At 48.6% G+C, this 12,060-nt stretch overlaps 1 protein-coding gene across 7 annotated transcripts in view; it reads right to left on the bottom strand.

Moving 5' to 3' along the window:
• Positions 1 to 7,231, bottom strand: part of DOCK11 (dedicator of cytokinesis 11) — a 190,509-nt gene extending 183,278 nt beyond the window's left edge. For 4 of the 7 annotated variants that reach the window (XM_082445479.1, XM_082445482.1, XM_082445484.1 and 1 more), the window contains exon 1: positions 6,965 to 7,230. In XM_082445479.1, coding sequence (XP_082301605.1) covers positions 6,965 to 7,066 — 102 coding nt within the window. In that variant the 5' untranslated portion in view covers positions 7,067 to 7,230. Of the gene's footprint in view, positions 1 to 6,964 lie in introns of all 7 variants that reach the window. The other 3 variants (XM_082445483.1, XM_082445485.1, XM_082445481.1) reach the window with 2 other exon arrangements.
• Positions 7,232 to 12,060: the final 4,829 nt, after the last annotated feature.

The raw sequence follows: 12,060 nt of genomic DNA, 5'->3' as shown, positions 1-12,060 counted from the left end.
ATTTACAGAAAAGGGGAAACAGCTCTCGCGCTTTCTCCCCGCCTGTGGTTTCTGGCCTTCCCTCTGTGTTTAAAAAAAAAAAAGAAGAAGAAAGAAAACAAACAAAAAAACTAATAATTTTTCAACATGCCTACTGATCATTTTATGTCTCAGAAGAAAGCAAGACCAGGGAGGTGAATGACTCCTCTGAACGGAATTCCCGCAAACAAGCCTGGCGGGGCGGGGCGGCTCCGGAGGTGGAGCTCTGGGGGTCTGGGAAAGTAGCGAGCGCTCCGGCAGCCCACAGAGGTCAGGTCAAGGAATGTCAAGGTGAGTTACACATGTACACTGTATGTGAATTTCTCAGAGTGTCAGGCGCTGCCATTTACTTTCCCCATTCCCATCAAAAAAAAACAAAAAAGGCCTCTGTAGCCCAGTAAATGAGGGAAATGCCAAAGGCCTCATTTAACATTGTTGAACCCAGAAAGGACCAACGTCTTGAAAAACGTTAAGGATCACAAAAAAAGACCATGAGGGGGCGGGGGCCGGGCAGAAATGATGTAACTAACTGAAGACAGAAGCAGCACCAATCACTAGCCTCCTGCCGCTTCCATCTTCTCTATTTCACACTCATTTGCATACACCCCATCTCCCTTCCAGGCTTGTGAGTCCCTCAAGGGCAGGAAACACGCTAGCCAGCCTCTTCGGGCACCTGGGGAAGGAGGCTGGTCAGGCTGAACCCTGGGACGGGAAGCTGCCCAGGGGGTGACCTAACTTCCCATGAAGCCTGCCTGGGGAGGCCGTTCCTCCCCCCCGCCCTGCCTCCCACTTCCCTAATGACCCCCAAAGGTGCAAACCTCTTCAATCAGCTAATCTCGCCTCGCCCGCCTGGCTGCTCAGCCCTGGCTCTTCCTCCCCTTCCTGATCCCATCTGGAACACTTTCTTCTCTGTCCTCAAGAACCCTAGTCTTTTGCCAAAACACGACACTAGAGGCTCAGCCTTTCCCCAGAATGTTCTCTCCACCACCTTAACTGTAACTCGGCTTTGCCCTGACGACCCTCTCTAGAAGAGGCAGCTCATTTGCTTCTCCCTTCCCCTCTCATGGAACACACTGACCCTCCTGGTCACCTGGGCTGACAAACCTCAGTCATCTTGACTCCACCTCCCCCCCCCTTCCTCCCACTTCTTCCTTCCCCCCTCTACTCCCCCTTCAAGGATCACTAAATCCTGCTGATTTTATCACTTCTCCTACTTCTTCTGCCTTATCTCCATTGTCACTGCCTCAGCTAAGCCATTGTTGTCCCTCTCCAGAATCATATAGCTATATTTTACCCAGTTACCTGGTCTCCAGGCACCCAACACCTGGTCCATCCTATATATTGTTTCCATGTATTTCCCGCTGTGAGAGGCACTGGGAATAGACAGGAACACATAGCCCCTGCCTTCTTGGCTCATATTCAGAATGGGTATGAAATTTTTTTTTTACTAGATCTCTCCTTAACTTTTATGAATCACTTATACATCAGACGTTTTCCAAATATTACTTTCTTTGACCCCCCACGAGAACTCCACAAGGTCAGTACAACTATTTATTATCCCCATTTCACAGATGAGGAAAACGAGATCTCGTTACTTGCTTCGGTTCACAATGCAAGCCGGTGACAGAGGGCACAGTCAAGCCCAGGTCTGACTCTTGAGCCTGGGCTCTGGCTCCCACATTTTAAGGAGGACACTGAAACCTTGGAAAGGAGCCCAAACAAGATGATCGTGATGGTGAAGCATCTTGAAACCAAGTCACATGAGGAAGGAAGGAAGGAAAGAAATGAAGGCTCTTTGGCTTTGGGAAGAGTGCATTTTAAAATGCCATGGTGGCTGTCTCCAAATATTTGAAGGGTTGCCATGTGAAAGAGGAAGCAAACATATTCTGTGCGGCTCCAAATGGCAGAGCTAGGCCTAGCCTAGTGGTGGAACTTACAGAGAACAAATTTCAGCACAAGAGCCGTTTCTAACCTAGCCCTCTAATGGGCGGAGAGCATTTAAGGAGAAGCTAGGCATCGTTTGTCAGGGCTGGTACAGGGGACATTTCTGCCTTGAGTAGGCAAGTGGTCTAGATCTGCATTTCTGTGCACATCAAAGTCACCTTGGGTTGTTTTTACAAATACAGATGCCTGGCCCCAGCCCAGACTTATCGAAACAGAATCTTAGGGGTAGAGACCGTTAGTGTGAGAATTACAAACCAGGAAATAAGTCTGTAAGAAGGTTCACTCAAATCCTCAAAAGAAGAAATACAAATGGCTAATCAACATATGCCAACCTGGTCGACTTCAAGACTAATCAAAGGAATGCAAATTAGAACGGTGATATGCCGTTTACTGCCTACCAGATTGCAAAGGTTAAAAATATTAATTACAGGTGTTGGCATGGGAGGGGGCAAAAGGAACACTCACACTTTCTGGTGACGGAAGGGCAAATGTCAATAACTTTCTGCAGAGCAATTTAACAGCAGGTTTAAGAGGAATTGTTAATGCTAAAAATGTGTCTAATGTTTGAGCAAAGCAATTCCAATGCTAGAAATTTATCCTAGAGGGACAATCTAGCATGTTTGAAAATGCCTGCTCAAAGATGTTCATTCAAATTCATGTTTATACCAGAGCTGTCCTGAAGAACTTTCTGCAGTGATGGAAATGTTGTCTCTGGGCTGTCCTACGCGGGCCAGCCACTAGGCACACGTGGCTCTTGAGCACTTGAACTGTGGCAAGGGCAATTTAGGAGCTGCTTTTTTAATTTTTTAAATTAATTTTAATTTTTTAGTTAATTCAAACGTAAATGTAAATAGCCACAGGTGGCTAGTAGCTACTGTACTGGAGAGCTCATGTTTATAACTCCTCAAAATTAGAACTTCTCAAGACACCAAACAATAAAGGATGATTAACCTATGGTCCACCCACAGTGGAATTTTTGGCAGTCGTTAAACATGATTATGTAGATTTGTATCACTGACGTGAAGAAATGTTCATAAGATATGGGTAAGTGAAATAATTATTTACAAGTTTGTAAGTTTGTAAAATAAATTTGTTTAACATGCTCGGCTTGAAAAGAAATTCTATTCAGTACTATTTGGTGCTTCAAAGAGGGTTGGGCAAGGAAGCCTCTCCGGCTTCACAGCAACCTCTGCACTGGGCTGGCTGACAGGTCCTTCCTTCTCCAAACCTGGAGGAGCCAACGGGAGCAGTAAGACTATTTCATGCTTACTCGCCCACACTCTGGGTCACTGCATGCAGAGCCCAGCTAAGTCTCTGAACTGCAGACTCGCGGGCAAAGCCCGTTGCAACTGGCTTTATTCTACCGTGTAAGTCGTTTCGTCCTCAATTAAGTACTTTCCACAAATTCCCCTGGGAAGAGGGAGCAGGGGAGCTGATTCATTTTCAGGCCTTCCCTAAATTCGAACCTAAGGAACACTCCTTGCAAAGGTGGTAGTGGGGGGGGGGGGAGGGGGGGTGTCAACAGCTGCAGACCCTGTTCGGCCATTCTCAGCTCTTGGAGAGCTTTTCTCCACTGGCTTTGTTATATGCCATCTGGCCAGGCGCCAGCCAGGGGACCATGCATGCATTGCCCTGCCTCAAGGGGCTACAACCCGTAATATCTAGCAACTCTTTCCTGATCCTTTGGCGCACAAGGAATTGAGGGTAAATTCAGCAGCAGCAAGCCAACAGTATTTAAACACCTACTAGGCGACCTTCCCAGGCTGACACAAGGACTCCTCCCAAGGGCAGCCAGAACACAACAGGTTTATCAAAGGCCTTTGTTCCCCCAGAGGCACAAAGAGCTACATCCTGAATTATAACAAAACAGCGTTGAAACTCTGCATTTTAAAATGTGTATATATGTAAACACTTCTCAGTTAATCACATACCCTCTCAGGTTATAATATTCCTCCCCAAGTCTCTCTTGAGAAATCTCTGCCAGTGGTTAATTCTGTAATTATCCCTTTGCCTGGGTTAAAACTGTCTTTCATTAAAAAAAGAAAAAGAAAATGCAGCAACGAAATGGTCTCTCTTTCTCTGTCTGCTTCATCATATAGTTAATAGATTTGAGGAAGTACTGATAACTGAATGAAGGTTTGAATACACAACTACATGCTATATATAGCCCAGGCCTTCTGAATTTTTCAAACAGTGAACAAAACTGAATGATGTTAGCAACATGCCAAAAAGGGTATAATTGTTTTTTTTTTTTTTTTGGGTATAATTGTTAAAAAAAAAAAAAAAGAAAGAAACCACCTAAACAGGAAATTCTGTATATTTGTTCAGCTTGGTGGGTTTTCCAAGTTCTAGTGAAAGATACACCACAGGAAAGCTTGCTCTGCGGCAGGAATGACTCCATATTGAAATCTAATGAAAACGCGACTCCATATTGAAGCCCTAACTTGAATGTCGTGGGTTTACAGCAGCAAGTGTAAATCCTACCTCAGCTGTCCCTAATAAACATTTTGGGTTTTAAATCAGAAAAGAATCAGACGTTAGGATGGCAGCTGCAATGTGGTCCGCTCGCTCTCCAGCCACCCATGGCTTTGCTAACTTTGGTTAACGAGCTCTTGGTGTCAGAAAAGCAGGGGCCAAGAAAGAGAGCCATTTAGGAGAGTACACTCCATTTAAGACTGTTTCCTTATCTCTTAGTTGACTGAACTGCTTCAAAATAGCATTCACTAAGGTGCTATGAATAAGATAAAACTGATTTATGTACATAATCTGGATGTCCTCTTGACAAACACATACACACAGACCCAACCCAGGTTGGAACTAACAGAAACAAATGAAGATAAAGTCATCCACACTCACTCATAATTTTAGGGCATCTAGGATTGTGCCTTGCACGTTGCAGGGGCTCAACAGATATAGATTTAGATTCCTAGAATCGGTTCTCCCCACCTCCCAAAATCTCAGTGTGGACCACATACCAGAGTAGTAAATAAATATCATTCCTGTGCCTTGCCTGGTAAAAAAATCTGTGGCCTTGGTCCCAAGTAAGCTAGGTTGGCGGTATCTCTCAGAAGAGTCTCCTCCCACTAACAGTTTTTTGTGCCAAAGAGTCAATGGTTAGGAAGGCACCCGTGTTACCCCAAATTCATTTTCAAACCCAAAACCCTGGACAAGAATGCTACTGTCAACTTTACGCTGCTGAGGGTGGCAGGTCAAATGCTGGTCAAATCCCCGTGGAGGTTTGCTGAGTCCCATTTATTCTCTTGAGACCATCTGTCCACTTCACAGGCTCCCTTCACACGATGTGGTAGAGGGCCAGCCACCCCTGCTTAAGCGAGGTTTTCTTCCTGAATTTAGGAAAGCGTTTCCTGTGCTAGGGAGGCTGAATCACTTGTTAACAATCACCCGAGATGAGAGCCCTGGTATAAATTCCCTACCCACAGCTTGCTTTCCTCTCTTAACTGGCTGTGATGACAATCGAGGTTCCAATCTGACCCCAACAGGACCTCATTCTAAAATCAGTGAGACACACAATAAGCCAAGTCCATTAAAACAACATTAAAGGTCTGGGTTTTTAGCTCTGCTAAACAGCAGGATTAAACTTCCAAGGGTCCAGCTACGATAGAGAGATTTCTTTAAAGTCATTTGGCTTTGCACAGTTGTAGCTATTAGGGATCAGATCTTTATCTCAAAGGTACATATTTTACCTTTGATCCTCCTCCAGAACTCCCACTAATGTCAACTTTCTCCACTGTTGGGATCAGGCCCCTGGCCTCCCTTTAATGTTGGTTTTATCGCAGATTCTACAAGATCAACAGAAAAATTACAAGGAAAAGCTGTGAAGTTCCCTTCCGATGATAAGTTGTTTTAACAAAAAGAGCTCACTCTTAATGGTGAAATTTAAACACAGCAGACGACTCGCTGTAAGGTAGACAGCATGGAGAGAGCCAAAAACGAACAAACAAAAAAACCAAAGCAACAAAACAAATGCTAATTAACCAGTCTGATTGCTTATTTAGGTTTTGACTACTGGTCCAGGAAATTGGCAACGAGTGTCTTGAAAACAGGAGAAGGGGCAAGTGCCCGTTAGTACCCGTCCGCTGCGCTCCACAGTCAGACAATCCGAATGAGGCTGAGGGTGCGATGGAAAGGCTCCCAGGAGGTCAGCGCGCTTTCCAATGCCCATCCCCCAGCCGTGAGCGGTGGGGCTCTGAGCCCAGGTCCTCCATCCCTGGACTGGCGCACACCATCTTCCCCCAAACCCCCATGGACCCATCTCCTTGCCTCTGGAGCGCTCTCGGGTCCCAGGGGACACGCTTGCCCTGCGGCTGCAGACCCCGCGCCCACACGCCCCGGAAACCCGTTGTCTCCAATCCCCTCCCTCCGCGGCAGCAGCGGCGGCGGCGGCGGCAGCAGCACCCCTTCTACACCCATCACCACCCTCTCCCCAGTAGCAGGAGGAAGTCGCTGTGCTTCCTCTGTTCTCACCGCCCGCCGGAGCTTGGGCGCCCGGGGCTTTTTGGGTGGGGTTCTTTTTTTGTGTACACGGTGTGTGTGTGTGCGCGCGCGAGTGTGTGTATGTGCAATACCGGCATCGCATCCTTCCGCCTAGGCTGCCTCAGGTGCGGGCAGCAGGGACTCTGGATCTCGTCGCGCCCGGGTCGCCGGCTCTTTGTGCCGGGTCTAGGGAAGCGCGGGGTCCGCTCTCGAACTCACACCCCCGGCCGGGGCCCAGGTTCCGAGCCCCCGACGGCCCGTCGGCGTCCAGCCCGTGCGGGGCAGCCGGGCAGCCGCGGCGCTGTCAGCGGGCGCCTGGGACTCGGACCCCGGCGAGCGGCGGCCAGGCGAAAACTTACTGAAACGGAGAAAGAGCGCGGAGCGCACCGGCCGGCCGCCGCCGACGCCGTTCCCGTCCCGACCCCGCGCGCGCGCGCGCGCGGGAAGCCGCCCGGTCGCTCTCGCCCGGAGCGCGTCCCCCGGGACGCCCCGTCCCCCGGCCACTTACCAGCACTACGGAGCCCCGTACGGCCTCCGACACGCTCTGCCGGAGCTCGGCCGCCGTGCCAGGCTTGCTGAGCCGCTTGGTGAATTTGCGCACTTCGGCCATGGCAGCGGCGGGCAGGTCTCGGCTGGCGTGTTCACTGCCCCGGGCCGGGGCGGCCGCGGCCGCTGCTGCTCCAAGTGTTTACACGCCGGCCGGCCACATCGCAGCTTGGCGGCGGCGCGTCTCCCGCTGCTCCTCCCTCCCGCCCTCCGCTGCCCCTCCCTCTTTCCCTCCTTCCCTTCCTCGCTCGCTCGCCGTCCGGCCTCACGGCGGCGGCCGCTCCCTCCCCTAGAGAGCCCGTGCTCCGTGCGCGAGCAGCCCGAGGAGGAGGGTGTGTCTGGCGAGGAAGGGTGTGTGGAGGGGGAGGGAGCACTGGAGGGGGGGCGAGGGTCACGAGGGAAGAGGGGGGAAGTGGCAACCGCTCGGGCTCCGCCCGCAGCTGATATTGCTGGTGCAGCCGCCTCCGGGAGGGGAGGTCTGGTTGCTTCATTTTCGTTTGTGTGTATTTGGGGGCGGGGAGGGGGGAACAACACGAAATGTCTCCAAGTGTGCGGCGCGCTCTACCCCAGCGCTCCTTTCCCGCCCCGGAGGCTGCAGTGCCCGCAGGAGGGCTGAGGAACTCTCGCGTCCCCCCACCCCGCAAGCCCCCAGGACCGGGGCGGCGAGGGGCTGGGCGACAACGTGGAGCAGCCGCCTATTGTGTGCTCCGCCCGGGAGGGGTCGAGCCGATGTCGCTGTCGAAGGAGGGAGAGCGGGTTTTCTGGCTGGAGCGACTCGCCTGGGTCCTCTGCTGCCCACACCGTTTTCTTACCCATCGATCCTCCTCACGTGGGAGGGGTCGGGGGCAACCCCAGGAGGGAGCGGGCTTCTGGGACTGGAAACTTGCTGTGGGCGAACCCACTCCTCCACCCCCAGCAGGGCAGGGGAGAGCTGGGTGGTGGGGCCTGAGCCTGTGGCAGGTTGTCTAGTTCGGCAGAGACTGGGCGGGGGCGGGGGCGGGGGGAGGGGGGGATGGGGTAGCGGGGCGGGGGGAGGGGTTGGGAAGGCTATTACCTGGAGTCTGGAGGATTTACCGGTCTTCTAGAAGCTTTTACACATCCTGCTATCGCCTCTCCATTTCCTACTCCTTTCCTTATCCTCTTCACCTTCCAAGAAATTGTTTCCCAAGAATCAAAGAACATCTTCTAACTAGATGTAAAATAAACGTGCTTAAGACAGAAATAAGGATGTGAATCTTGAAGTACTAGTGACCCTGTAAAACCTCCCCAAGTACAAAGTGAGAGGCTCTGCTAATCGCGGGAATTTTCTGTCTGGTTACTTAATGTGTTAAGAGTTTGAAAATGGCCAACAATTTCTGGGGAGCCATGCAGCCCTTCTAAGCGGGTTCCTACCACTGCCATGAGGGCACTTCGCCCACTTTTTACCATCTTCAAAGACCAAGCAGTCACACCTATATATAGGACTTTGTTATGAAAACAAGGTCATGGTTGATGGTTTCTGTGAATCCAGAAAAGGCTAATCTCTTAGCAGCATGTCTATTTCAGCAGCCATCACATTAGTGCCAGTAAAGCACAGACAAAGGTTCCAGAGGGCTTGGGACCCGGAAGTCCTCTAAAGGCAGAAGCCATGTATCACCAATCTTGGCTTTGCACAGAGCGTATGTATATAAAATTTGTTAATTGTTGAATGTAGGTGGATCAGCCCTAATTCACGCCTCGGTTCTGTGAGTGCCTGTGTGGCCCGCCCTGTTGGTTACCTCCAGAACAGCCATAACACCTTTTCCTTGCTAAGAGAGCCCAGATTTGCTTCTGGTATGGAGCAGAGCCAGGGGGCTTAGGGAAGGCATACCCAGCTCCAGGTGATGAATTATGACTGGTTAAAAAGAAAATCATGATAATTTCACTCTACTAGAGGAATGGTCTTAACTCCATTCAGTTTGGGCCCATGCAATAGAAAAGAGAAGTGTGGGAGGAGAGCTCCTGAGTTTTTCCACCTTTTAAAAAAGAGCTGTGCAGAGAGACCTCTGCTCCCCCTTCTTCCTGAGAGGGGTCTTTTCTGGTGACGCATCTGCCCTTGGCAGCCATTTTGCAACCACAAGGGAAGTCCAAGACCATCGCAGAGGGGCCAATCCAGAATTCAGACAGCATTGAACCGTTGAACCAACCCTACCTAGTACTGCCTACCTCTGAGAAAAGTAAATCCTTATGGTTTATGCAACTTTTAGTTGAATATTCTGTTTCTTTCGGCCAAAAGCATCTTTACTACTACATACTCTATTGTAGCCATTAAAAGTACACAGGGTTGAACAAGACAGGCAAGGTCCCTCTTCTGGTGGAGCTTACGTTCTAGTGCAAGCAAATGAACATGTTAATTTCAGAAAGCGAGACATACTATGTGGAGGATTAAGTTAAGGTGATAGGATAGAGAGTACTTGGAGTTGGAGACCTAATTTAGAATAGAAGGTCAAGGATGTCTTCTTGGAGGAGGTGAAAATTGAGTGAGTCTTGAAGGAAAAGAAGCAGCCAGCAGAGATCAGGAGGTAGAGCACTCCAGGTAGAAGGAATGACAGGTACAAAGGCGTGGAGATGGGGGCAGACTTAGTGTGTTCAAAGCCAGAAAAAAAAAAAAAAAGGCCAGCATGGTTCGAGCATAGAAGGAAGAGAAGTAGTAGGAGATGGAATCGGAGAAGAAGGCAATTTCTACAGAGCCTTGTGAGCCATCGGAAGCACATGTCACACGGATGGTATGCAAACACCATCTGGTCATTAGTAGGCTCCATGCTTATTCTTGAGACTGTAGGTTTCACTTTTTTTGCTTTAAGGCTTCTGTTTAATTACATAAACATTGAGCGTTGTGCTATGCACTGAGGGACGATGCAGGATGAATTAAATACACTGTCCATTCCCTTCAGGAAAAAAAAAGAGTCCTGTAGAGAATGTATTTATGATACAAGGAAGTATGTGATAAAGACCATACTTGAGGTAAAGCGGGAGATTGCAAAATCACATCTGATTAGGGCCTACTGAAGGCTTCCTGTAGGAGGGGGCGTTTGAGTTGGACCTTGAAGCTGAGTAGGATTTGGACATGACTACACTCACATAGTAAAGGGAAATTGTAGAGGCAATCCTACAGCTTCCAACAGAGCATTTTATTGGGTGATTTCTTTTCCACATTTGTTAAATATCTTTGATTTCATCACAAATTTACCTATCCTAATGTTAAATTTAATTTAATTTAATGTTAACCCTACCCTAATTGAACTTGAGATTCAGTATTAGAAATGCCATAGAGCTCTTTGACCTAGAAATTCCACTTCTATGAATCAATGCCAAATAAAAACTCTCACATGTGAACTGAGATGCCTGCATAAAGATACTCATTGTATCAATGTTAATAATAGCAAACTATTAGAAACAACCTAAATACCATCCATAAGGGACTACTTTATCCTCAATTTCTAGATCAGTGCCTGGCACATAGTAGGTGCTCAAAAAATATTTGTGAGTGAATGAATGAATGCATGGACATAACATGATTCATTCATACTAAGGAATTCTCTACAGCTATTAAGAAAGAATGAGATATATATGGATGTACTTACATGGAAAAACTCCAAAAAATATTGATAAAAAGCAAGTTGCAGAACAATTCTACTTATGGAAAAAAATAATATTTGTGTGTGTGTATCTATATCCCTACACATGAGCTAACCGGGGGGAGGGGGCTTATGGGTGGGACATGGGAGTGGAGAGCAAGAGGACTTTCACATTTTATCATCTAAATGCTGCAGACTCTCAAATTTATATTTCCAGCTTCAACCCCCAGACTTGTATATCCAATTCATCATCCCTACATGGATGTCTAATAAATACCTCAAATTAAGTATGCCCAAAACCTAACTCCTATTCTTTCTCCGTGAATCTACTCCTTCTATAATTTCCTCTATCTCAGTATATGATAGTTCTTTTCTAGTTGCTCAGGCCAAAAACCTTAGAGTCATCTCTTATTTCTTACACGCCCCGCATCTAATCTAACAGCGAATCCTGTTGACTCTGCCTTCCAAATACATTCAAGAGGGAATTCCCTGGCGGTCCAGTGGTTAGGGCTCTGCGCTTCCACTGCAGGGGGCACAGGTTTGATCCCTGGTCGGGGAACTAAAATCCTGCATGCCCCTCAGCGTGGCCAAAAAAAAAAAAACCAAAACTTTCAAGGTCCAAAGACTTCTCCCATCTCTACCAATACCACCCTAGTCCCAGCCACCAGCATCTCTTGCCTGGATTATTTCAGTGGCCTCTCAACTGACACCCCACCCCCGCCCCCGCTTTCCCCCTTGCCCTGCTACAGTCTATTTGTAACATACCAGCCAGTGATTCTAATCAGTCCCCCCACCCAGTTTGTGCTTAGAGTGACCTACAAGATCCAATGTATTAGTTATCTCTTGCCGTGTAACAAATTACCCCCAAATGTGGCCCCTAAAGAGAACACACACTTGTTATCTCACATTTTCTGTGGATCAGAAATCTGAGCATGGCTTAGCTGGGTCCCCCAGATCAGGATCTCTCACTAGGCTGTGATCAGGGCATTGGTTGAGGCCTCACTCATCTCAAGGTTCAAGTGGGTCAGGATCTCTTGCTAAGCTCAATCAGCGGTTACTGGCAGGATCTGGATCCTCACAAGTTACTTGACTGAAGGCCTCAGTTCCTCGCTGCCAGTTGGCCACAGGCTGTCTTCAGCTCCTTGCCACATGGGCTTGTCCATAGGGCGTTTATAACACGGCAGCTGGCTTCATCAAAGTGAGTCAATGAGAGAACAAGAGACTACCAGCAAGTAGAAGCCACAGCCTTTAAGAACCTAATCTTGGAAGTGACACCCCTTCAGTTTTGCTGGCTTCTAGTCATTAGATCCAGCCCGCAATCAAGGGAAAGGGTTACACAAGGGCGTTAGCACCAGGAGGTGGGGACCATTGGGGGCCATGTCAGAAGCTGCCTGTCACAGTCTAGACCACCTGTCCTACTACATCTCCTTTCCCATAACTCTCTGATCTCATCTCCTGCTAA

Source organism: Balaenoptera physalus, assembly GCF_965194825.1.
Source record: "Balaenoptera physalus genome assembly, chromosome: X".
In the NCBI taxonomy this organism is placed as follows: domain Eukaryota; kingdom Metazoa; phylum Chordata; class Mammalia; order Artiodactyla; family Balaenopteridae; genus Balaenoptera; species Balaenoptera physalus.
Note: the sequence above shows the minus strand (reverse complement) of the source record. Positions and strands in the feature narration are given on the sequence as shown.